Below are 26,563 nucleotides of genomic sequence, written 5' to 3' on the forward strand. Positions count from 1 at the left end.
ACTGTTGTCTTATTTTTTTAATTAAAAAAAGTGTAATTTTTTCCCAAAAAAGTGCGCTTGTAAGACCGCTGCGCAAATACGGCGTGACAGAAAGTATTGCAACGATCGCCATTTTATTCTCTAGGGTGTTAGGATAAAAAATATATATAATGTTTGGGGGTTCTAATTAGAGGGAAGAAGATGGCAGTGAAAATAGTGAAAAATGACATTAGAATTGCTGTTTAACTTGTAATGCTTAACTTGTAATACCAACGGCCACCACCAGATGGCGCCAGCTCACATCTGGTGGTAATAACTTGTAATACCAACGGCCACCACCAGATGGCGCCCCCCCCTCCAAGCCAAGTCGCCAGGACCCTATTTCTAGTCGCCATGGCGACCGGGATTTGTCGAGCCCGGTGACCCTATCAGTCCATCCCACACCCGTATTGACTTGCGTTGATATTGTAATAAGATGACAGCAGGCCAGGCTTCTAGTTATCACCCACTCACCGTTCCTTTCAAATAGTCATCCAAGCCCTTTCATTGGTTCTTTTTTTATTACCAGGATAGAAGTATTGAAGTTGCCTCTGCATACTTAATATGGACCTCTTGGTAGCTTTACTACATGAATAAATAATAAGGCTCCACCTTTTGTCAGTAAAAGCCCTGCTCCTAAGCTGCAGTCGGTGACTTTCCCGAGCTTGAGATGTCGTCAGTCTGCTGCAAGCAGGAGGAAGCATTTTCTCAGTCTCCCCTCCCCTAGTGATCAAACTGCAACGTTGTAGAAAATCACATGTCATCTGAATGGACATCAGATTCCAGGAAGTAGATGGTGACCCCCTGTATGATGGCTGAACAAAGATGTCGCTGTTGAGATTTCATGTTTGCCGTTGTTTTGTTTTTTTCTCCCAGATACATCTGAAGTTCTGCTATGAGGCCATTCTGAAGCATTCGGAACAAGTTCTGCAGAGACACGGAGTCTACACCCCCTCCGCCAGCAAGCCGCAGCCCACGTCCTCTCTGAAGGTAAGGCTTGTGGGTGTCTAGTGTTTAAAAAGGAATGCAACTGGAGAGAAGTACCTGCAGGGGGTGGAAGGTGTCTTGATGGGTAAGGAGGATGGTTGGAGGGGAGAAAGGGAGGTCTCCTGAAGGGTGTGGTGGATGGTTGGAGAGGAGGAGAAAGGGAGGCCTCCTGAAGGGTGTGGTGGATGGTTGGAGAGGAGGAGTGCCTGGTGAAGAAAGGGAGGCCTCCTGAAGGGTGTGGTGGATGGTGGGATAGGAGGGGAAAGGGAGGCCTCCTGAAGGGTGTAGTGGATGGTTGGAGAGGAGGAGTGCCTGGTGAAGAAAGGGGGAGGCCTCCTGTAGGGTGGGGTGGATGGTTGGAGAGGAGGAGTGCCTGGAGAAGAAAGGGAGGTCTCCTGAAGGGTGTGGTGGATGGTTGGAGAGGAGGAGTGACTGGAGGAGAAAGGGAGGCCTCCTGAAGGGTGTGGTGGATGGTTGGAGAGGAGGAGTGACTGGAGGAGAAAGGGAGGCCTCCTGAAGGGTGTAGTGGATGGTTGGAGAGGAGGAGTGACTGGAGAAGAAAGGGAGGCCTCCTGAAGAGTGTGGTGGATGGTTGGAGAGGAGTGTCTGGAGAAGAAAGGAAGGCCTACTGAAGGGTGTGGTGGATGGTTGAAGAGGAGGAGTGCCTGGAGAATAAAGGGAGGCCTCCTGAAGGGTGTGGTGGATGGTTGGAGAGGAGGAGTGCCTGGAGAAGAAAGGGAGGCCTCCTGAAGGGTGTGGTGGATGGTTGGAGAGGAGGAGTGCCTGGAGGAGAAACGGAGGCCTCCTGAAGGGTGTGGTGGGTGGTTGGAGAGGAGGAGTGCCTGGAGAAGAAAGGGAGGCCTACTGAAGGGTGTGGTGGATGGTTGGAGAGGAGGATTGCCTGGAGGAGAAAGGGAGGCCTCCTGAAGGGTGTAGTGGATGGTTGGAGAGAGGAAAGGGAGGCCTCCTGAAGGGTGTGGTGGATGGTTGGAGAGGAGGAGTGCCTGGAGAAGAAAGGGAGGCCTTCTGAAGGGTGTGGTGGATGGTTGGAGAGGAGGAGTGACTGGAGAAGAAAGGGAGGCCTTCTGAAGGGTGTGGTGGATGGTTGGAGAGGAGGAGAAAGGGAGGCCTCCTGAAGGGTGTGGTGGATGGTTGGAGAGGAGGAGAAAGGGAGGCCTCCTGAAAGGTGTGGTGGATGGTTGGAGAGGAGGAGTGCCTGGAGAAGAAAGGGGGAGGCCTCCTGAAGGGCGTAGTGGATGGTTGGAGAGGAGTGTCTGGAAGAAAAAGGCAGGCGTCTGGAAGGATAAGGTGGATGATTGGAGATTGGCAGGACATGTTTGATATTTACTCGGTGTAACATCATCTTTTATATTTTACAAACAAATTGGGTTATGGATTATATTTCTCCGTCCTTTTTTTTTTTTTTTTTTTTATTATTATTTATACAGTACAAGTAAAACCTTGGTTTGAGAGCGTTTTGCAAGACAAGCAAACTTTTTAATACATTTTACCTTGATATACAAGCAATGTCTTGATATAAGAGTAGCGTCATGTCACAACTGAGTATAAAAAAAGAAGAGAGGAGCCTCTTAGTGTAGCAATACGGTTACATTTAATGAAGGTACAACACTTAGAAATTCACATGGTTGATGATAAAAACAGGCAAATCTACGTATGCAGGGATCCGGGGTAAAGCTGTCCACATAGACTGTCATCCTCACCACCATTGATGTCGTCCCTTCCACGAGCGGTTCAAGCCTCGCTTTCAGATCGCTCTCCTGCAGGCTAGTCTTCTTGGTCACCATTGCAGACTGATAGCGGTGAGGAGGACGGTCTATGTGGATCGCTTTACCCCGGGTCCTTGCATACTTAGATGGGCCTCTTTTAATCGTCAACCATGTGAGTTGCTAAATGTTGTCCCTTCATTAAATGTAACCGTATTGCTACACTTGGCGTCTTCTCGTCCCCCCCCCCCCCCCCCTCCGTGGCGTCTTCTCGTCCCCCCCCCTCCGTGGCGTCTTCTCGTCCCCCCCCCCTCCGTGGCGTCTTCTCGTCCCCCCCCCCTCCGTGGCGTCTTCTCGTCCCCCCCCCTCCGTGGCGTCTTCTCGTCCCCCCCCCCCTCCGTGGCGTCTTCCCGTCCCCCCCCCTCCGTGGCGTCTTCTCATACCCCCCTCCGTGGCGTCTTCTCGTCCCCCCCCCTCCGTGGCGTCTTCTTGTCCCCCCCCTCCGTGGCGTCTTCTCTCGTCCCCTGTGCTGTGCTCCCCCGTGCCATCTTCTCTCCCCCCGAGCCGTCTTCTGTCCCCCTCCGTGCTGTGCTCTTCCCCCGAGCCGTCTTCTGTCCCCCTCCGTGCTGTGCTCTTCCCCCGAGCCGTCTTCTGTCCCCCTCCGTGCTGTGCTCTTCCCCCGTGCCGTCTTCTGTCCCCCTCCGTGCTGTGCTCTTCCCCCGTGCCATCTTCTCTCCAAATCCGTGCTGTGCTCCCCCCGTGCCATCTTCTCTCCCCCCGGGCTGTCTTCTGTCCAACTCCGTGCTGTGCTCCCCCCGGGCCGTCTTCTGTCCAACTCCGTGCTGTGCTCCCCCCGGGCCGTCTTCTGTCCAACTCCGTGCTGTGCTCCCCCCGGGCCGTCTTCTGTCCAACTCCGTGCTGTGCTCTTCCCCCGTGCCGTCTTCTGTCCCCCTCCGTGCTGTGCTCTTCCCCCGTGCCGTCTTCTGTCCCCCTCCGTGCTGTGCTCTTCCCCCGTGCCATCTTCTCTCCAAATCCGTGCTGTGCTCCCCCCGTGCCATCTTCTCTCCCCCCGGGCCGTCTTCTGTCCAACTCCGTGCTGTGCTCCCCCCGGGCCGTCTTCTGTCCAACTCCGTGCTGTGCTCCCCCTGTGCCGTCTTCTGTCCAACTCCGTGCTGTGCTCCCCCTGTGCCGTCTTCTGTCCAACTCCGTGCTGTGCTCCCCCTGTGCCGTCTTCTGTCCCATCATGCCGTCTTCTGTCCCCCTCCGTGCTGTGCTCTTCCCCCGAGCCGTCTTCTCCCCCCTGAGGTAGGAGGTAAACAGTAATGGCTGGACGCCATTCACGTTCACTTGGAAGCAAATGACGTCCTTGCGACGTCATTTGCCGCAATGCACGTCGGGAAAGTTTCCCGACGGAGCATGCACTGTTCGCTCGGCGCGGGAGCGCGCCTAATTTAAATGATTCCCGCCCCCGGCGGGATCATTTACATTAGGCGCCCTTACACAGGGCAAATTAGCATATTGCCCGCGCAATTTACAGAACTACTGCTCCGTGAATCGCGGGCAAATCAAAATATTTGCGTGGGCGCAGAACAAAAATCGTTGCCCTTTGCCCACGCAAATATTGCGCGGATCTACCTGAATCTGGGCCATTGTGTATGTCAGGTAGGTGAGGTCAGTGTATGTCAGGTAGGTGAGGTCAGTGTATGTCAGGTAGGTCCATGTATGTCAGGTAGGTGAAGTCATTGTGTATGTCAGGTAGGTGAGGTCAGTGTATGTCAGGTAGGTGAGGTCAGTGTATGTCAGGTAGGTCCATGTATGTCAGGTAGGTGAAGTCATTGTGTATGTCAGGTAGCCCATCCCATCCTATCCCACCCCACCATACCCCATCCCATCTCATCCTACCCCACCCCATGCCATCCTATACCACCCCATCCCGTCCTACGGCACCCCCCCCACCCCACCCCAGGGTGGATGGAAGGAGAGTGGAGGGTGCAGAGGTCAGATATTGCACACGGTCCATAGCATACTCCTGTATCCTGCATTTCGTACGCAGCAAACTCCTGAATCCTGCATTTTTTTTAACCTGATTGTTACATGTGATTGTTACATGTAAACAAAAGTGGTTAAAAAAATATATATATATATGTGTGTGTGTGTTGATGCTACTAACAGACTGTATCATGTATGTAATTTTTGATTCCCTTTCCCTTCCAGCTGTACTCTCTTCAGGATCCTCAGGACATTGTACTCGGAGGGGATATGCCCATCAGCTCCATCCAAGCTACCATTGCCAAGCTTAGTATTAAGCCGTCCTCCGGTAGTCCTGAGGCCATCAACCATTATCAACCACCACCTTTCCCTGTCATAAGTGAGCAAGCAACAACCGAGTTGTCTCAGCCGGTTCTTCCTCTGAGCTCCTCCCAGCCGGATCTCGTCGCGCAGACTTACACAGAACCTGCCCCCTCTCCAATCCCGCCTCAGCCGACTTCCAACGGTCCTGCTGCGGATGTCCCTGCGGAAGCGATGAACCACCATGTGTTGGTCTCCGAAGATGTGGTGGCTGGACCAGAGGCCAGCAACGCTCCTGCCGTGCCGTCATCGTCCTCTCTGAACCTGCTGGCCGCTCTCACCCCTGAGGCCTTCAACCTGGACTCGTCCCAGAGAGGAAAGCCGAAGATGAACAAGCAGAGCTTCCTGCAGCCGCAGAACGACGGCGGCCTTGCCCGGGGAAGCAAGGCTGGCGATGACCCTCTGAGCATGCTGGACCCTCTCTGGACACTCAATAAAACTTAGACTGGGATGTCTCTCTTGCAGAAGATTGTGGACAGTGGCCCCCCATGCACTCCGTTTATTGGGGTCCCTTTTTTAGACTGAAACGGTTGGTATGTGAAACACCAAATCTGGTCCACGTTTAGGGACTTGGGGAGTCTCATTCCTTCTGGTGTATGGGAACCCACAGAGAAGATATAATGACTACACTTGTGGAGTCTCTCGATGAAAGCCTTAAGACGATGTAATTCTGGAGCATCGGCTGACCACACCTGGTAATTACTGTCTGGAAGTTGGATGAGCGTCAGCCGCGCAACTCATTGCTTTGCTAAACCTGTAATCCTCCTACAGGACGCCCCTCCTCCGGCATGCACGCCCGACTCATCCGAATGGGGCTAATGTAGCACTTTTTAGGTCGCTCAGAGTGGCCTATATATGACGTGAGGACCCTGCCTTACACTACACTAAATCAACGCCCTCTATGTGCATCTTCACCTTCTGTGATCGTCTCTCTTTGTCACTGTGGAGCCCGTTCTGGCATCTTCCACTAATAGAAACTGTTAACGGTGGAGTCCCCCCCTGTAACACCTTCCCATGAACCACATACCATTGTTAAATTATGTAGATTCATTTAAAGGCTACATTCTGTAAATGTATGAAACATGCCCTTCCTTCATGTATATATTTCTTCACGAGTTATGGAGTCTTTTTTTTATTATTATATACCAGGTTGTCATGTGCTGTAAGCTATGGTCCAGCTTGCAGTAGGAGAGCAAGGTGGAATAAAGGGGGGGAGAGGGAGAGCAAGGTGGGATAAAGGGGGGGGAGCAAGGTGGGATAAAGGGGGGGGAGCAAGGTGGGATAAAGGGGGGGGAGCAAGGTGGGATAAAGGGGGGGAGCAAGGTGGGATAAAGGGGGGGCGGAGAGAGCAAGGTGGGATCAAGGGGGGGCGGAGAGAGAGCAAGGTGGGATGATGGGGGGAGCAAGGTGGAATGATGGGGGGCGGGAGCGAGCAAGGTGGGTTGATGGAGAGAGAGCAAGGTGGGATGATGAAGAGGGGGAGAGAGCAAGGTGGGATAAAGGGGGGAGAGAGCAAGGTGGGATGAAGAGGGGGAGAGAGCAAGGTGGGATGAAGGGGGGAGAGAGCAAGGTGGGATGAAGGGGGGAGAGAGCAAGGTGGGATGAAGGGGGGAGAGAAAGCAAGGTGGGATGATGAAGGGGGGAAGAGAGAGCAAGGTGGGATGATGAAGGGGGGGAGAGAGAGCAAGGTGGGATGATGAAGGGGGGGGAGAGAGAGCAAGGTGGGATGATGAAGGGGGGGAGAGAGAGCAAGGTGGGATGATGAAGGGGGGAGAGAGAGAGCAAGGTGGGATGATGAAGGGAGGAGAGGGAGAGCGAGCAAGGTGGGGTGATGAAGGGGGGGAGAGAGAGCAAGGTGGGATGATGAAGGGGGGAGAGAGAGAGTGAGCAAGGTGGGGTGATGAAGAGAGAGAGAGCAAGGTGGGATGATGAAGGGAGGAGAGAGAGCAAGGTGGGGTGATGAAGGGAAGAGAGAGAGAGCAAGGTGGGTTGATGAAGGGAAGAGAGAGCAAGGTGGGGTGATGAAGGGAAGAGAGAGCAAGGTGGGGTGATGAAGGGAGGAGAGAGAGAGAGCAAGGTGGGGTGATGAAGGGAGGAGAGAGAGAGCAAGGTGGGGTGATGAAGGGAGGAGAGAGAGAGCAAGGTGGGATGATGAAGGGAGGAGAGAGAGAGCAAGGTGGGATGATGAAGGGGGGAGAGAGAGCAAGGTGGGATGATGAAGGGGGGAGAGAGAGCAAGGTGGGATGATGAAGGGAGGAGAGAGAGAGAGCAAGGTGGGATGATGAAGGGGGAGAGAGAGAGCAAGGTGGGGTGATGAAGGGGGGAGAGAGAGCAAGGTGGGATGATGAAGGGGGGAGAGAGAGAGCAAGGTGGGGTGATGAAGGGAGGAGAGAGAGAGCAAGGTGGGGTGATGAAGGGAAGAGAGAGCAAGGTGGGGTGGTGAAGGGAAGAGAGAGCAAGGTGGGGTGATAAAGGGAAGAGAGAGAGAGCAAGGTGGGATGATGAAGGGGGGAGAGAGAGCAAGGTGGGATGATGAAGGGGGGGAGAGAGAGCAAGGTGGGATGATGAAGGGAGGAGAGAGAGAGCAAGGTGGGATGATGAAGGGAGGAGAGAGAGAGCAAGGTGGGATGATGAAGGGAGGAGAGAGAGAGCAAGGTGGGGTGATGAAGGGAAGAGAGATAGAGCAAGGTGGGATGATGAAGGGAGGAGAGAGAGAGAGCAAGGTGGGATGATGAAGGGAGGAGCGAGAGAGCAAGGTGGGGTGATGAAGGGAAGAGAGATAGAGCAAGGTGGGATGATGAAGGGAGGAGAGAGAGAGAGCAAGGTGGGATGATGAAGGGGGGGAGAGAGAGCAAGGTGGGATGATGAAGGGAGGAGAGAGAGAGAGCAAGGTGGGGTGATGAAGGGAGGAGAGAGAGAGCAAGGTGGGATGATGAAGGGGGGAGAGAGAGCAAGGTGGGATGATGAAGGGGGGGGAGAGAGAGCAAGGTGGAATGATGAAGGGGGGAGAGAGAGAGCAAGGTGGAATGATGAAGGGGGGAGAGAGAGCAAGGTGGGATGATGAAGGGGGGGGAGAGAGAGCAAGGTGGGATGATGAAGGGAGGAGAGAGAGAGCAAGGTGGGATGATGAAGGGGGGAGAGAGAGCAAGGTGGGATGATGAAGGGGGGGGGGGAGAGAGCAAGGTGGGATGATAAAGTTGGTGAAAAGGGCACAAGGTGGGATAATAAAGAAGTGGGAGAGGCTCGTCATTTTTAAAATGTCTTCCATGAATAGAGTTCACATCCATGACGCATTGCTGTACTGGGTTCGCCGGATAAAATCAGCATCATGACACTTGTGAGTTCTTAAAGTTGTAAACACCCCCCAAAGCTTCAGTTTTCTATTCACAGCCTCTGTGAAGGATTTATACAATATACACTCCGAGTTCACATCGTAAGCAGCTAAACTTTCCATTTACAGCCTCACTCTATCCAAAATCCATTTTGTTTTTGTTTTGTTTTTTTGTTTTTTTTTACCACCTCAGCTAATACCAAGTTCAAGAGACCAGCTCATGATTTGATGCTTCTTACGTCTCTGTTTGTGGGTTGCATCATATGTGGTATATATTCTGAAATATTATTTGTATTTATTTTTTTATTTTAACTATGGTCATGTGCACAAAAAATGGGTATCACCTCCCCGCTAGGGTAATAAGGCCTTGATCGTGCCGCTTCAACCAATACCCCCCAACCAGGATGGTTTAGACACGTCGACAGTGACCAGTTAGAACATTTATCCCCCCCCCCCCTCCCCTCATGGCTCCCAGGGATCTCGCTCTTTTTACCCAAGATAATATGACTTTGGATTTTTTAGAAAAAGGAAAATATTATATGAATAGGATTTGAAGATGACTATCGAAGTGATGAGTGTTGTTTCGGTCTGCTTAAATATACCCTATTTCTAATGACCCCTAACCCTCTCAGCATAGCTCCATGTTTTTTTGTATTCCTTCCATTTTTCCCATTTCTCCCTAAACTCCCTGTGCGTCTCTGAGAGGCAATCCTTTAGCTCTTCTAACCGCGTCTATCCAATTCCAGACGTGAGGACTTTCAGTCTCCTGCCACTTTTTTGGTATGAGTCTCTTGGCTGCATTTAACAAGTGGGGGAGTAAGGACTGCTTGTAGTTTTTAACCCCCTCTTGGCTACAGTGAAAGAGCACTACCCAGGGGTCCTTCTTTAGCTCATTACCAGTGATGACCTTTATTTGACTTAATATTGTGTCCCAATAAGTTTGGATTTTCGGGCATAGCCACCATAAATGGGCCATCGTACCTCTTTCTAGGCATCCCCACCAGCACTCTGCGGTCTGTTCTGCTTTAAATTTATTTGCTTTATCCGGGGTGATATACCACCCTGAGATACACTTATAATTTGCTTCGGCGGTTCGTATGTCTATTGCTGATGAATGGGTTAATTGCTTAATCCTCTGAAAAGTGTTTGTCCCTCCAGGATTTCCAAGCTCCCTTTCCCATTTTTCCAGAAAGGGTGCTTCTCCCCGTGATCCTATCTTAACCAGTATCCCGTATAGTTTGGTGATGGTGCCCTTCGAATTTTTAGATTTACATATCTTCTCAAGTGGAGTCAGCTCCTCCTTCGTCCGTAATGGGTGATGGAGGTGCTGCGCAAAGTGGTGCAGCTGGGAATAATGCCACCTATCAAGATTCCAGTAATCCGTTCTAGATTCCAAATCGTCATAGGACATTATCTGGCCATCTTTTACAATATCCCCCAAGTGAACAGTGTCCCCCCTAATCCAATTTCCACCAATTTTATATTCCCCCGGTGCAAAATAAGCATTTTCTTTCAGATTCATTAAAGGGGAATTAAATTTCCCGTCTAATTGTGACTGCGTCCTGTCCCACATTCGTAACGTATCTTGTGTTATGTCGTGTAATTTGTGATCAAGTGCTCTATAGTGTGCGGGAATCCAAATAATATTATTCAAGTGTTTACTTGTTTGTGCTTGTTCAATTTGCACCCATCTTTTGTCTGTCCTGCCCCGGGCCCATTCTACAGCTCGAGACAGAACCGCCGCCTTGTGGTAGCTTTTAATATCCGGGACTGCCAGACCGCCGAGTAACTTTCCCTGTTTAAGGATAGAGAGGGATATTCTATGCTTTTTCAGGATAGAATTCAGGATTCTCAGAAATTGCTGAGGGAGAGCAATTGGGATTAATAAAAATTTGTATAGTATTTTTGGGACTATTACCATCTTCAACATGTTGATACGTCCGATCCATGATATGGGTTTATTTACCGTTTTTTTTAGTTCGTTTTTAATCTCGTTTAATAGGGGTACAAAATGTATTTTGTACATCTTCTGCACCGTGTTGGCTAGTTTAATACTTAGATACTTTAGTTCTTTAGTCCAGGGAAACGCACAGATTTCCTTGACCAGACCCACCTCCCTTTTATTGAGGTTAATGTTCAAAATTTCTGATTTGGTTACATTGATTTTGAAGTTTGAAATAGCGCCATATTGTTGCAATACTTTGGAAAGCTTTGGGATGGATTTAACCGGGTTGGTTACATAAAATAAGATATCGTCGGCAAAGGCCGACAATTTGTGTTCCTCCTCTTCTACTCTAACCCCATTGATATCTGGGTCTTTTCGAATAGTAGCCAGTAGAGGCTCTAAAGATAGAATGAAAAGAAGGGGGGACAAGGGGCACCCCTGTCTTGTCCCATTTTTCATCTCGAAAGGCTCCGATAACATACCATTGATTTTAATTTTTGCGGTGGGGTGGTGGTAGAGTGTTTTGATCCAGCGGGTCATCCTGTTCCCTATTCCCATGGTAGTAAGGGTCTTCATCATGAGCCCCCAGTCTACCCTGTCGAACGCTTTTTCGGCATCCACAGACAGGAATAGACCTGGGGGCGCATTCTGCCTTATGGTCTGAAGCAGGAGGATTGCCCTTAAACTATTGTCTTTGCCCTCTCTGTTGGGAACGAAACCTACCTGGTCGGGGTGCACCAAAAAGTGCAAAGCCCCTTTCAGGCGCTCCGCAAGGATTTTAGCAAAAAGCTTAATGTCGGTATTTAGCAGGGATATTGGTCTGTATCCCGAACAGATTGAGCGATCTTTCCCCTCTTTCAAAATTATTGCAACCGTGGCGGCTATTGCTTCATTGCTAGTTTCGAATTCGGACCCTAGCCCGTTGAAATATTTACACAACCTCGGTATCAAAATGTCACCAAATCTTTTATAGTACATGACAGAGAAACCGTCCAGGCCGGGACTCTTTCCACCCGTCGTATTATTCAGGGCGTTTTTTATTTCTTCTTCAGTTATAGGACGGTCCATGTTAAAGCTTTCTATCTCCTCTAGTCTGGGTAGTCCTGCTTTGTCGAGGAAATCTCGGGTCTTAGCCTCTCTTTCCCCTGCCTGCCAGCCTGGGTGTTTTATTGTGTATAATTCCTCGTAATAATTTTTAAATGTATCCGCGATTTCTCTGGTTGAATAGGCAAAATTTCCATCTTTCCTTTTGATTTTTTCAATGTAATTTCTGGTTTTCTTTTTTTGGGCCATTTTAGCTAGACGCTTACTGGGTTTGTTGCCCCAGATATACCTCTCTCTCGCGATACAATTAAGTTTGTTCCTTGCTTCTTGCTCCATAATCTCCTTAAGTGCGTCTCTTTTTAAAATTAAGTTGTGGTAGGTCTCTTTGGAGCCCTGTGCTTTATGTTTCCGTTCTAAGGTCTCTATATCTTTAATCAAAGTATTAATTTTGCATTTTCTCTTTTTTTTTTTTTTTTGCGGCCTCAACAATTAGAATTCCTCTAATGTATGCTTTGTGTGTCTCCCAGAGGGTGGCGCTAGAAATCCCCTCTGTATCATTAATAAGGAAATATTGTTTTAGTTCTGCTTCTACCCCACTTGCCCCTCCTTCATCCCGGATCAGGTTGTCATCTAAGCGCCACTCAGGCCGTTGACTCTTTTGTATAGATGATTTAATTTTCATAGTTATTGGGGCATGGTCTGACACAGTCATAATTCCAATGTCCGTCTCTATGATAGAGTCAAGCAACCTATGATCAACCAAGATGTAGTCAATTCTGGAGTACGTTCCGTGGGGGGGAGAGTAAAATGTGTAATTATGTACATTAGGATGGAAGATCCTCCAAGCGTCCACTAGTTGACTATCGTGGATCTTGTGCTTTATTTTTTGTAAGTGGGCATTTGTTGTCTCCCTCCCCCGGGACGTACTATCTTCCATCGGATTAATAGCAAAATTCAAGTCTCCCATCAGAACGATATAGCCTTCTGAGAAATTTTTCAACTTCCCCAGGATTTTACCTAGATATTGGGTTGAGTATACATTTGGGGCATAGATGTTTGCTAGAGTATAGACAGTGTTGTCTAGTTTTCCTTTTAAAAATAAGAATCTCCCTTCAGGGTCTGTCATCCTTGCCTCCAAAGTAAACCCAAGCTCTCTTGTGAACCCAATTGCTATGTTTGAGTCTAAGGTCAAGTGAGTTTCCTGAATATAAACTATGTCTGCTCTATATTGTTCAATCTCGGCTAAGACCTTCAATCTTTTAACGGCTGAATTTAATCCCTTCACGTTGTAAGATAAAAATTTTACTTCTGCCATTTCCTATTACTGAAACATTTCCTCCAGCTTTCTGAGAGATCCCCTGGGAGCCAAGTGCCCTCTCCCCTTCCTAATCTGTTTGCGACAGAACCCTACCAAGTCAACTTTGCTGAGACCCCCTCTTTATGGCCTATCAGACATGCCGGGAACCCCCATTGATAATTAATATTGAGCTGGCGCATCTGTTCCAGAAGGGGTTTAAGGTACCTTCTTCTGGCCAGGGTCTCCCAGGCTAGGTCCGTGAAAATCTGGATATCAGTCCCGTCGTAGCATAGGGGGGGCTTTCTTCTCAGTTTTGACCAGATCTCATCTTTATCTTCGAAATATCTGAACCTCACAATCATGTCCCTGGGCCATTTGCCTCCTCCCTCTCTCATCTTTCCTACACGGTGTACCCGTTCTATTTTGAGGGGGCCCTCCATGCCGTTATCTAGAATGGGGAGAAACAGGTCGTTGAGGATTTTTCTCAAATCTTCGCCTTTCTCCTCCTTGATGGATCGTATTCTTAGATTTTGTCTTCTGTTCCGGTTCTCTTGGTCCTCTAAGCGGTATTGCAGCCACCTCTGGTTTTGTTTCATAGTCTGATGTTGGTTTTTTAATTCATTTAATTCTAGATCCTGTTTTTCCATTTTTTTTTCAACTTCCTCTACCCGTTCCAACATATGAAATAGATCCTTTCTTAATGTGCTAATTTCTTCTCTTATCGCATTTTCCAATCTCTTTAGCATCCCATCCAGTTCCCCCTTTGTGGGGATATGAGTGTCCAGTCTGGGGTCGTCCATTTGACTGACTTCATGTTCACATTCTATTGATGTATCCACAATTGGGGTAACCGCCCCCCCTACTCCCTTTTTAGTTGTCCCGGTTTTTTCAGCTTTTTTTGACAGACCTGGGCTCTTAGAACTCCCATCGGGGGTCATATAGTGTCTGATCGTACTAGTGGGGGGGTTATCTTTAGGGATTTTCGGGGCGGCCCCCCTTGTAGATTTATTCATGTTGTATTTCTTTGTCCCTCTAATACGCTTCCCCAGTTTGGACAACAGGTGGTCACCCCCCCTCTTTTTTTTTATTTGATGGTGGTTTTTATTTTTAGGGAGGGAAAGCAAAACCGAGGAGTGATAGCTTCTCCTTCTAAGGATTTTACGCTGGGGTTCTAGAGAGTCAAGGGGTCATCCCGTGTCGCTAGGCTGTGAGCAAAGGGGAAGATCACCCACACTCTGTTTTAAGGGTGCTATCTATCTGAGCCTTCTAGATGTAACCACCGGAGTACCTAGAGTACTCTGGGACCCAGTCTCCAGAATGCACGCAGGTAAGAGAGTGCCACGCCTTGGGTTATTAATGCTATCTTCTCTCTCTTAGGTTTTGTCACCACCAGGTGGAGCACTCTGCTGCAAACAACCTGGCAGACTTAGTCCCGTTGCACATTGGCCTCAACCCTGAGGGAACGGCAGTGCCCCTTTTAACGTTGGTATCCACCCGGGTTGGGAATGCTGGGGAATGCTTGGGCGACAGCTTACTATGGTTGAAGCATATCAAAAATGTTTATGTGCTTATGAGTTGGTGCAGGTATTTAAGTGCCCTTAAAGGGTTTGCGCACGCAGGAACAGCCTCAAAATCACGCACTCTCTCCTCTCACTGCGTTCTCGCCTTATTATCCATCCGATTCCGTTACCCTGCGCACTGGGTTAAAGAGTTTATATGCAGTGGCCTAGGGTGGATGAGATATATCTCATGGAGTCAGGCATTCCCGCAAGTAGTCCGACCCTGTCACACTGTAATTTCTCAGGAAAAGACGCGATGCGTCTCGGGGTACTAATGCCTCTTGAATAAGTCAGCGCATAAATGTATTGGGAGGGGCCAGACAGCAGATCCCGAGGTGTGCTTCACCTGGCAATACCACCCTTCACTGTACGGGCACCGTCAGCATTTATAGCAAAGTGACCTGTAGTCAGCTAGCCATTCATATGGTGGAGGAATTTATGTAGAGGAGAGTTGTAACTTTGCTTAGTAGATTGTCAACTAAATACTGGAGTTATTGGGAGGTTATTCTGATATCATGCCATCACATATGACATTCTGACATGAGAAATAAGAAGACATAGTAAGCGGTGGTATACTGCAGTTCTTACCGATCCCTCAGTTTCCAGGTTGTCCACGTTGCTCAGTTTGCCTATACAGGCTACTTCCGCGATACAGTGTATGCACAAGCATAAATATTACCTGAATGCTGTTCAGAGCTTATGGTAGCCGGGAGAGGCGTCGGAATCCGCGGGGGGGCCGAGAGCCAGGAGCACCCACCAAGATTTGCAGCTCCTGTTCCTTCCTCCCTATACCGCTCGGTCCGCTGTCTCCTTCGGAGGGGAAGGGAGAGAGGGGGATCCCAGTTGAGCGGCGGGGGAGAGCGGTTCGAACTAGCGGCTCAGCAGACTCCCACTCTGCGTTGTAGCCGCTGATGCATCCTCGGATCTTCCGGCCTCATCCATCCCCCGTGACCAGGTTAGGTCCGTGGCGCGGGCTGCTCCTCCCTCGGCGTGCGTGCCTCACGTGCACCACGTCATCCAGGAAGCCCATTTTGTTTTGAATAATTCATGGAAGGGTTAAAAACTTTGTTGGTTTCTTATTGCCATCTGTTACCTCATTGGAGAGATTTCTCACAATGTCCGCATCTGGTAGGTGTGTGGGTAGCGCTGGACTGATTAGAGTCTAGATACATAACATTCTGACAGGTAAAGTGAATAACATTGATTGGGTAAAATAGCATCTGAAAGTGGGTGGGATATATTTGGCAGGAAGTGATCCCTGAAGTGGATCTGTTGAAAGCAGAACAAAAATGGACAAGTGTAAGGGTTTGAGGGACTTTGACAAGGACCAAATCGTAATGTCTAGACGGCGAGGAGGAGAGGCTCGTTGATGAAGGCGGGGATGGAAGGCTTGTTGATGGAGGTGGGGGAGGGAGGGCTCGTTGATGGAGGTGGGGACTCGGGAGGGAGGCTCATTGATGGATGTGGGGACGAAAGACTCATTGATGGAGGCATGGGAGAACACACCCGGAAGCTTTGGATCAGTAGCAGTATCTTTGGAAGAGGGCAAAGATTGGAGTCACTTACCTGCCGGGAAGCTCAGTATGAGTTATTGTCTTCTACAGGCTCCTTGTGTTCAGAGCTCCCTGGTGATGGTCCCTTTAAACCGTTTGCACATTAACTGTTGTGGCTAAAGCTCTACTTAAATTATAAATCCATCATAATCACAGGTGGTGGTCCAAAGACTCCGAAATTGGTCTATGCAACCAGACTACTGCTAACCCCCTTCTGAAAATGCAAATTCCCTGGCTGTTCTGCTGATCCCATGTATTACACCCTGTATTAAAATGCCCTGCTATGTACCCCATATTGTGCCCTACCCCCATTTAATGTGCCCTCATCCCATGTAAGGTGCCCTACTGTGTATCCCTTCATGTGTCCCGATACCATGTAAGGTGCCCTGCTGTGTGCCCCATAATGTACCCTGAGCCAGTGGCGGCTGGTGCTCAAAATTTTTGGGGGGGCGCAAACAAACTGAAAAATGTAAATTAAAAAACAAATGCAGCCACTGTGCCCCAAGTTTTGCCACTGTACCCCATGTGCTGCCCCTGTGCCCCAAATGTTGCCACTGTGCCCCAAATATTGCCACTCGAGTATAAGCCTAGGGTGAGAAATGCAGCAGCTACTGTAAGCGGAGAAGAGGGTCAGCAATGCCAATTTGCACGCCTCACTGTGCCCATTGCAACCTCACTGTGCCCATTGCCACCTCACTGTGCCCATTGCTCGCCTCACTGTGCCCATTCAAACACAAGGGACAGCCATGGGGGCCAATTTTGCCCCCAGTTATGCCAACCTGACGATGGGCTACTGGGAAAAATGTAATATTTGGCTTAATAACCCGTTTGCTGAACATTTTAATTTTTTTTGGTCGTTATATTGACGACATTATTATCATTTGGGACGGTCCCGAATGCTCCATCCCACCCTTTGTGGAGCACTGTAACTCCAACAATATGGGGTTATCATTTACCTTTGTTACAGACAAAAAGTCTCTAATTGTTCTTGATAATGTCATCTACTCTCAAAATCATGTCAAGCCCACAGCGGGTAATTCTTACTTGCATTACCACAGTTTCCATCATCCGAGTTGGGTCAACAATATCCCCAAGAGCCAGTTCTGTAGGCTGAAGCACAACTGTACTCGTACCGAAGACTACATTACACATGGGCATATCCTAAAAAACAAATTTGTCGATAAGGACTACCCCGAACCATTAGTGGAAGGTGCTTTTCAGAAATACCTGCATACTGAAGTTAAACCAATTCTCGATCAAAAGTCCAATAACCGACTACAACCCGTGAGATTCACTACTCCATTCCATAACCAATACCGTAGAATGGAACAGATTCTACGGAAGCATTGGCCCATTTTAAGAGAGGATCCCCACCTAAAGTCTACTATTTCTGACCGTCCATTGGTTAGCTACAGACGAGCGAGGAACATAAAAACATTGATAGCACCTAGCAAAATTAAAAATTCCAGACCCCAAGCCAGTGCTTCCCTCGCGTTTTTCCAAATTATGGGTATGTACCAGTGCAGAAAACCACGGTGCCTCACTTGCAAATTTGTCAACCACAGACAAAAACAGTTCACATGCAAAGGCAAACAATACATTATACCTGAATTTTTCACCTGTGGCTCTGAATATGTCGTGTACTGTCTCACCTGCCCTTGTGGGCTCTTTTACGTAGGCCGTACTATACGTGCCCTGCGAAAAAGGTTTGGTGAACACAGAAACACTGTTGAAAAGGGATTAGAGAAGTACAGTGTAGCCCGCCATTTCAAGGAGCATCACGAACAGTCCCCTGATGGGCTCCGTGTATGGGTCCTTGAAGCTATTTCCAGACATCTCCCCTCAGCTGAACGCTATAAGCGCTTATGCGAGAGGGAGAATTACTGGATATACACCCTCGATAGCCTCTCACCTGGTGGCCTGAATGAGGGTATAGAAATCAACATTTTATTATAGCACCTATGAATTTTTTTTAAAGTGTGTGTGTGTGTGTATATATATATATATATATATATGTGCTGTCAAGCGATTAAAATTTTTAATCGCGATTAATCACATTAATGTCATAGTTAACTCATGATTAATCGCGCTATTAAGGAGGTTCACCCTTTAAAAAAAATTGTTTTTGTTTTCTTATTTTTTTTTTTTTTTTTTTATAATATTAAATTGTGTTTTTTTATTTTTTTACATTTTGATCACTTTTATTGCTGTCACAAGGAAATGTAAACATGCCTTGTGACAGCAATAGGTGGTGACAGGTACTCTTTATGGAGGGATCGGGGGTCTAAAAGACCTCCGAGCCCTCCTTTGCACTTCAAAGTATTCAGATCGCCGAAAACGGCGATTCTGAATACTGTGTACTTTTTTAAATCCGGCGCCATTGGCAGCCGAGAAACCCGGAAGTGACGTCATGACGCCGCTTCCGTGGTTTCAATGCGGAGACTGAATCAAAGCTGCTTACGGCTTAGTGTCAGTCTCCAACCTGGACACAGAAGGCGGCGGATCTAGGATCGGGTCTCCCGGTGGGACGGGAGGCCCGGTCAGAGCGGCGAAAGGCGGCGGGAGGGGGAGGTTGTCCCCTCCCGCTCCTCCGGCATAACAACCGAGCGGCTTTTAGCCGCATCGGTTGTTATGTTTGGATAGCCGATCGCCCGCTCTAAACAACGGTACCGGGATGATGCCTGCGGCTGCAGGCATCATCCCGGTATAACCCCCGAACGCCGCCTCGTTAATCGCGTGATAAAAAAATTGACGGCGTTAACATGGGTTTGCGTTAACGCCGTTAATAGCGCGTTTAACTGACAGCACTAATATATATATATATATATATATTTTTTTTTTTTTTTATTACATACAATATCTGTTTTTAGACAATTTTTAGGCCTCTTTCATTTATCTGATAATATGTCACCTTCCAGACAATTGCCTATCATGGTATTTTTAAATTAGTGGGTCTTGATGACGTCAACATCATATATTCACCTCCCTTTTAACTTTAATTAATTAGATAGCAATAATACTAATATTTGCTCCATCTTAAGTACTATCACATCGAGTACGAAGTGCATTTTGTATTTTCTACATTATGCCACACATGCATATGAGGCTAATATTGCAGGTCTGTAATAAGATGACACCTATACATGCGTGTCCCGCATGGAGCTATTGTGTGTGCTCATTCATATTTCTGAGCCCGTTTGTAGTATTTAGTTAATTCTGGCCACCATTTATATAACTCTCGTGGGTGGCTTCCCCTTTTTTCCATATTGAAGATATTGCCAATAGGAATGCAATGGGCGGGCCGACTAGTGGCTATATTGCCCTTCAGTAAAATGGCCACGGCAATGCCTGATAAAGAGACTCAAAAGTCTCGAACGCGCGCGCCCTCCCGCGCCCGGAAGTGACGTCCAACACGCAGCACACAGTGGACATCTGTTCCCTTCTCGTTGGTTCCGAGGGCGTTCGGTTCCAGCAGCCGCAGCCGCCGCCGCCGTCCGAGGCAAGGACAGCACTACATGCTCGCATGAGGGATAATCGTTCCCACCGGGACTCCCGCGGATGACACATCATACCAATCCATGCTTCAACTCACGCTCGGTTTGTGAGTAGGCTTTTTATATTTCTTAATCTTTTTTTATATTAAACTTACCTGCTACGCTTAGAAGGCGCTGCTTTGTGTTTTTTTTCTTGTTGATTATGCAGATTGCTTCATCTGTCAGCTGGCTGCCATCTAGCAACGCACTATCACTACAGTGTTATGGACATTTTTCACTTGGACTAATGTATTTCCATTAATTACTTTTTGGACTTTGTTCACACAACCAAATATTCCTCTTTTTCTCCCCCTTCTCTCCCGCTTCCCCCCCCCCCCCCTTCCAGGTATATTTCATATAGGCACATATTGGGAGTGCGCTCAATTATTGTGTTTTTTGTCCCATTGTAACCTCACTGTGCCTATTGCCACCTCACTGTGCCCATTGCAGCCTCCCTGTGCCCGAGTCAGCCTTGACAGGCTGCGGGCGTTCATTCATTGTTTAAAAGGGGGAGTACAACTGGGGGGATCTGTAGTGGAGAAGGATCTGGGGGATCCATAGTGGAGAAGGATCTGTAGTGGAGAAGGATCTGGGGGTTTTGGTAGATCATAAGCTCAATAATAACATGCAATGCCAAGCTGCGGTTTCCAAAGCGAGCAAAGTCCTTTCTTGTATTAAGAGAGGTATGGACTCCAGAGACAGAGATATAATTTTGCCCCTGTACAAATCATTAGTAAGACCTCATCTGGAATATGCAGTTCAGTTTTGGGCCCCAGTTCTCAAAAAGGATATCAGGGAACTGGAGAAAGTGCAGAGAAGGGCAACCAAACTGATAAGAGGCATGGAGGAGCTCAGCTATGAGGAAAGATTAGAAGAACTGAATTTATTCACTCTTGAGAAGAGGAGAATAAGGGGGGATATGATCAACATGTACAAATATATAAGAGGTCCATACAGTGAACTTGGTGTTGAGTTATTCACTTTACGGTCAACACTGAGGACAAGGGGGCACTCTTTACGTCTAGAGGAAAAGAGATTTCACCTCCAAATACGGAAAGGTTTCTTCACAGTAAGAGCTGTGAAAATGTGGAACAGACTCCCTCCAGAGGTGGTTCTGGCCAGATCAGTAGATTGCTATAAGAAAGGTCTGGATACTTTCCTAAATGTACAGAATATAACTGAGTACTAAGATTTGTAGGTAAAGTTGATCCGGGGTAAATCCGATTGCCTCTCGGGGATCAGGAAGGAATTTTTTCCCCTGCTGCAGCAAATTGGATCATGCTCTGCTGGGGTTTTTTGCCTTCCTCTGGATCAACTGTGGGTATGGAGTTGGGAGTATAGGATTGTACTGTGTTTTTTATTTTGTTTTTTTATTTGTTGTGGTTGAACAAGATGGACTTGTGTCTTTTTTCAACCTGACTAACTAACTATGTAACTATGTAAAAGTCGTGGTCGTCTCCTGGTCCCATTCCGTGATAGGTGTTTCCCAGCAGCCAGGGGACCATCGGGCCCCATACAGGTGTAATACAAGAACAAAAAAAAAACAGGAGGGGTACCGGCCGGGCCTGTAAGGGGCCCTGGGGACCATCGGACCCCTTACAGGTGTAATGTAAAAAAAAAAAATTTATGGACTTGAAGTTTATATCTTCAACACTCTTTGCATGTTATTTGGACATTTTTCTATTAGAGATTTTTTCCAATACTTCACATAGTATTGCATGAAGTTTGGTTTTACTTATTATTTATTGCACATTTGCACTGAATTATTTGATACACCTGATCAATTGCACTTAGTGCTTTATTTTTTATTATTTAATATTTTTTTTGATTATTTCATTTTTTATCAATATCAATTCACACTGGATCCTTTTTGGTGGTTTTATATTTATTGACATTTATTACACGGATATTTATTCTTTTATGCACAAAGGTATCATCACTTATATTGTTAACATTGGATGGATTTTTCACTAACTGTATTCACTTTTTATGCTTTTATTCACGGTTTACATCAAGTTTTAGAGTGAGGTGCGCTAGCACAGGTGGGTATTCATTACCATCTGTGCTAATTTAATATTATTTATTATTATCACTTTTTTTTACCTTCCACATCAGTGTATTGATGTTGGGTGGTTGATATTTGAAGTGGAACATATTTATCATTATTCACATATATTATTATCACGTTTATCAGCAAGCGCCATTACACCCCCATTGTTTCAATTGATGCGCACAGTGGCTGCATTTGATGATGGCACAGTGGTGGCAATTGATGGTACAGTGGTGGCAATTGATGGTACAGTGGCTGTGCTTGATAGGCACAGTGGCTGCGTTTGATGGCACAGTGGTGGCAATTGATGGGCACAGTGGTGGCAATTGATGGCACAGTGGTGGCAATTGATGGGCACAGTGGCTGCAATTGATGTTTTTTTTTTTTTTTTTTAGTTTGTTTGCTCCCCCCTAAAAATTTTGAGCACCAGCTGCCACTGATTAAACCACATAAATAAGAAAAAAAAATACCACAAAACTCTCGTATTCTGTATAATAGGCGGGAAGCTGGGTTGGCTCTAAGCAGGATATGTACGTAGCTCAGCGACAGCGTAGATATAAAAACAATTTGCAAATACATCATTTTTGTCTTTCTGATACAAAGAAGCAAACGTCCCTTTCTAAAATGTCTGACATAAAAATAAAGGGTTGCTTTTTTTTATAATATACGGCGATGGCAGAAAACATGCTGGAAGTTCTATAATTACCGAAATTCTGAATGGTCCTGTCTATGTATTCAGTAATTATCACATACTCTATGGTATGGAGGAGGAAAAAAGGAAAACGACGAGTAGCCTGCGCGTGCACATGATCATTTTTTAGCATGTCCAAAAAAAGATTTTTTTTCCAACTTCATCATTAAAAACGACGTTGCCCACACACCATCGTTTTTAAAAAATGATCTAGCAAAGCGCGGTGACGTACGACACGTACGACGGCACTCTGAAGGGAAAGTTCTATTCGCCTTGGGGCTGCTTTAGCTGATTCCGTGTTAGTAAAAGACGATTTGCGCTTTTCTGTCTGTTACAGTGTGATGAATGTGCGATCTCCATTACGAACGCTAGTTTTACCAGAACGGGCGCTCCTGTCTCATAACTTGCTTCTGAGCATGCGCGTGTTTAAAACTTCGTTTTAGCCCCACACACGATAATTTTTTACAACCCGAAAAATTAAATTGTTTAAAACGACGTTAAAAAATGCAGCATGTTCGGGGAAAAAAATTGTCGTTTTTCAGAACCTAAAAAATGATGTGCAGCCCCACACACCATCATTTTAACCACTTAAGACCCGGACCAAAATGCAGCTAAAGGACCTTGCCCCTTTTTGCGATTCGGCACTGCGTCGCTTTAACTGACAATTGCGCGGTCGTGCGATGTGAGTCCCAAACAAAATCGGCGTCCTTTTTTTCCCCACAAATAGAGCTTTCTTTTGGTGGTATTTGATCACCTCTGCGGTTTTTAGTTTTTGCGCTATAAACAAAAATAGAGCGACAATTTTGAAAAAAATTGAATATTTTTTACTTTTTGCTATAATAAATATCCCCCAGAAATATATATATATATATAAAAAAAAATCTCAGTTTAGGCCGATACGTATTCTTCTACCTATTTCAGGTCAAATAAAATCGCAATAAGCGTTTATCGGTTGGTTTGCGCAAAATTTATAGCGTTTACCAAATAGGGGATAGTTTTATTGCATATTTATTAATAAAAATTTTTTTACTACTAATGGCGGCGATCAGTGATTTTTTTCGTGACTGCGATATTATGGCGGACACTTCGGACAATTTAAAATGCATTGTTAACTGTGGAAATGACAGTTGCAGTTTGGGAGTTAACCACAAGGGGGCGCTGAAGGAGTTATGTTTCACCTAATGTGTGTTTACAACTGTAGGGGGGTGTGGCTGTAGGAGTGACGTCATCGATTGTGTCCCCCTATAAAAGGGATGACACGATCGATGCAGCCGCCACAGTGAAGAACGGGGAAGCCGTGTTTACACGCGGCTCTCCCCGTTCTTCAGCTCCGGGGACTCCAGCGGCACGGAGCTTCGGACCAGAGCGCGGGAGCGCGCCGCGGGCACGCGCCCCCGACCCACAGCTGAATACATGTACAGGACGTACCTGTACGTACATGTGCCCAGCCGTGCCATTCCGCTGACGTATATGTGCAGGAGGCGGTCCTTAAGTGGTTAAATGACGTTTTTCAAAAACATTTTTTTTCATGCCGAAAAATGATCGTGTGAACGCGGCGTATGGAACACACTGGTACTGTTCTCTATCACATATAAAAATGGGTGAGATGGGAGGCATTGGAGAACTTCCTAATTAAACGAAACCATAATTGGAACCAACAATTTTTACAAGGACATCTTGTTTTATAGTTTTGCAAGAATAAAATGTCACCGATAAGTTCACATTTTTTAATGTTTTCTTCCATTATACAAATTCTCTCAAGGAATCCAGCCTCTCCTTCCCGCTTCTCTTTTTCGATGAGCAGCTTCATGTAATCCACAGTAGACACCGGGTTTGGATTTAGGGCGATCTCCTGGAGAAGTCTGAGGATCTCGGCAATCTCCTGAGTAAGTTCCAGTAACTCGTCCTTTGTTTTCTTCATGTCTTCCTTTATCTCTGAGAGAACATCTTCCAGAGTCATCACCTTCTTCATCGCTTTTTCATATTTTTCTTTCATTTCCAAATACGTTTTCTTCCTGGTTTCAACAAAAGTTTTCCAGTAAGACTTTTCTAAAAAGTGTTTGTTGAAGCCATGTTTACACACACCACAAATTCCCAACCAATCAAAAACTTCACATAAATAAACCGGGAAGTCATCCTCCGCGGTGCAGTCTCGGTGACATGTGGAGTTGCACTGCCGGCAGTTGAGTGAGTATTCGGACGAGTCTACCTTTCTTATTACAGTTTCCGTCACGTTAGACTCAAAATTCCCGTGATTTTCAACCTCCTCCTTGTTTTCAATCAGAGCTCTCTGGATTTGCTCCAGCTCATGCTGTTTCCCGGTCACCCCCCGAATTTTTTGTACAAGTTCATCCAAAGCATTTCTTTTGGCTAGAACTTCCTTTGTTAAAGTTAAATCTTTACTGGCTAATTCAGGCAAATATTGTAAAAAAAACTCCCCAATGCTTTCCATTCCCACTTCCCACTGCATCTCCTGAGCCTTGCAGGCACGTTTGCCAACTTCACCAGGGCGGTTATTAGCGTACAGCATGCTGTTATTGACCATAAAATACACAGGTTTTCCATCTTTAGATTTTGCGCAGGGAACATCAGCCTCCATAATTGCTGAGAGAACATTCGGTTCCTGGAAATCAGAGAAGGTTGTGAAGACGACTATATTATCTTTGATGTCATTACCAAAAATAGACAAAACTTTGTCATAGATGTACACCTGGGTTGGAGTTAACCGAGCCACAGATGACTGAACCACGAAACAAATTCCATCAATTTCTGTGAATTTGCATTTAGTAAAAAATTCTCGTATCTTCTTCATGATTTTCTCATCATGATCTATCCCTCTGGTGTCTCCGAACCCCGGAGTGTCAATGATGGTTATGGAGTACGGGATTCGGAAGTGATCCTCATGATTGATCTGGTAGATGGTGACACTCGATGTTTGGCTGTGGGCTTGACACTTCCCACTACTCTCCTCAATTATTTGGATCCGGTGCTCATCCTTCCACTCCACACCAAAGATGTAGTTGACCATAGTGTTAATCAGGGTTGTTTTACCAGATCCGGTTTCACCGACCATCATGATCACTTTGTTCTGCAGCTTCAAATCCTCCATTTTCATCCTGTAAATAGTCAGAGGTCCAACCTTCTCTGTGCTGCTCAGATATTTCTTTAGTTTCTCCAGTAGAGACCATTTATGTTCTTCTACCATAGAAAGGCCGCGTTCAGCATCTGTAAAATCAACATACACACAGTTATTGATATCTTTATATCAGTGGTTCTCAACCTTCTAGTGCCGTAAAACCCTTGATAAAATTTCCCAGGTTGTGGGGACCCCTAACAATAAAATTATTTTCATAGCGTGGGTTGTCAGCACCCAAGGCAAGACGGGTAATTTGTGCCTCTAATAATAGGGACAAATGTAGCGCAACCCCCAATGTGAATAAATGAAAAACGAAAACAATGTATCTTTTGGTGTATCCTTTGCACCAAATGATGTAGGAAACAAAATAAATATATAAAGTCCACTGATTGTGAAAGAAGATCACTCGATCACTGTTCAAAGGATAGCTGGTATTCCAACAGTAATATTAAACTGTGCAAAAATAGCAAAAATAAATGAATAAATGAGCAATGGATGAGTCAGCTAGGACAAGCTGTCACAATTAGGGATGAGCTCCGCGTTCGATTCGAACGTATGTTCGAATCGAACATCGCTCGTTCGATCGTTCGTCGAAAATCGAACAAAACGGGTCGTTCGCGCCAAATTCGAATGACACAAAACGTCCCATAATTCACTGGGGCGTTGAGCGCTGATGATTGGCCAAGCATGCTGTATGTCCCGCATGCTTGGCCAATCACAGCGCTCAAAAAACGAAGAGCCATAATTGGCCAAAGCCAGGGTGGCTTTGGCCAATTATGGCTCAGGGGGATTAGTACACGCCCCCCACTATAAAAGGCAGCCTGCACGGCTGCCTAGTGTAGTGTGTTGGCGGTTCTAGAGAAGATCAGTCAGTCAGACAGAGAGAGATAGAGAGATAGAGACACAGGGGGTTATCCTCAAAAGAGATACTCCGACTTAACTGCTGTTCAGTCTGTGTGTAACTTTGGAAACGATCCTCAAAAGGCTTTTTCCAAAGTTACACAGAAGATCCAGCATGTGTAATTGAATTACACTGCCTAATTTTAGGATGCAGTACCGCATCCGCCGCTGGGGGCATTTCGAGTCGAAATGCCGTTGCTAGTATGCAAATTAGCACTTAAGGCGATCCACAAAGCTTTCTAGCTTCCTTTTTGCGCCGTAAGTGTTATTTTGCAAGTGTAAAATTAGGGCTCGTTTTACAAAGTGTAAAGTTAGTAACACCTTGTAAAGGCCCATTCCAGCGACGGCATTTGGTATGCTTTCCCGAGGGAGAACTCCACGGCAATTTGTAAAAAACAAAACCGGCATGGGTTCCCCCCCAGGAGCATACCAGGCCCTTAGGTCTG

At 46.7% G+C, this 26,563-nt stretch overlaps 2 protein-coding genes across 2 annotated transcripts in view; one reads left to right on the forward strand and one right to left on the reverse strand.

Moving 5' to 3' along the window:
- PTPN23 (protein tyrosine phosphatase non-receptor type 23) overlaps positions 1–6,197 on the forward strand; it is a 70,318-nt gene extending 64,121 nt beyond the window's left edge. Inside the window, exons 24-25 of the mRNA XM_040355293.1 lie at positions 895–1,008; positions 4,944–6,197. Coding sequence (XP_040211227.1) covers positions 895–1,008; positions 4,944–5,522 — 693 coding nt within the window. The 3' untranslated portion in view covers positions 5,523–6,197. The remainder of the gene's footprint in view (positions 1–894; positions 1,009–4,943) is intronic.
- A 10,588-nt stretch (positions 6,198–16,785) lies between these two features.
- LOC120941384 lies at positions 16,786–25,367 on the reverse strand. Its single transcript, XM_040354725.1, has 2 exons — positions 23,792–25,367; positions 16,786–16,946 (listed from the first exon to the last, which is right to left on the reverse strand). The coding sequence occupies exons 1-2, from the start codon at positions 25,284–25,286 to the stop codon at positions 16,786–16,788; spliced, it is 1,656 nt and encodes a 551-aa protein (XP_040210659.1). The 5' UTR covers positions 25,287–25,367.
- Positions 25,368–26,563: the final 1,196 nt, after the last annotated feature.

Source organism: Rana temporaria, chromosome 5, assembly GCF_905171775.1.
Source record: "Rana temporaria chromosome 5, aRanTem1.1, whole genome shotgun sequence".
In the NCBI taxonomy this organism is placed as follows: Eukaryota; Metazoa; Chordata; class Amphibia; order Anura; family Ranidae; genus Rana; species Rana temporaria.

What these genes read in the sequence shown, in the direction of transcription:
- LOC120941384 (XM_040354725.1), bottom strand. Translation starts at nt 25,286, where the DNA reads ATGGTAGAAGAACATAAATGGTCTCTACTGGAGAAACTAAAGAAATAT. An exon ending in TAAAAAATGTGAACTTATCG is followed by an intron (nt 16,947 to 23,791) that starts GTGACATTTTAT and finishes TGTGTAATGTAG; the next exon opens with TCTTCGGTACGAGTACAGTT.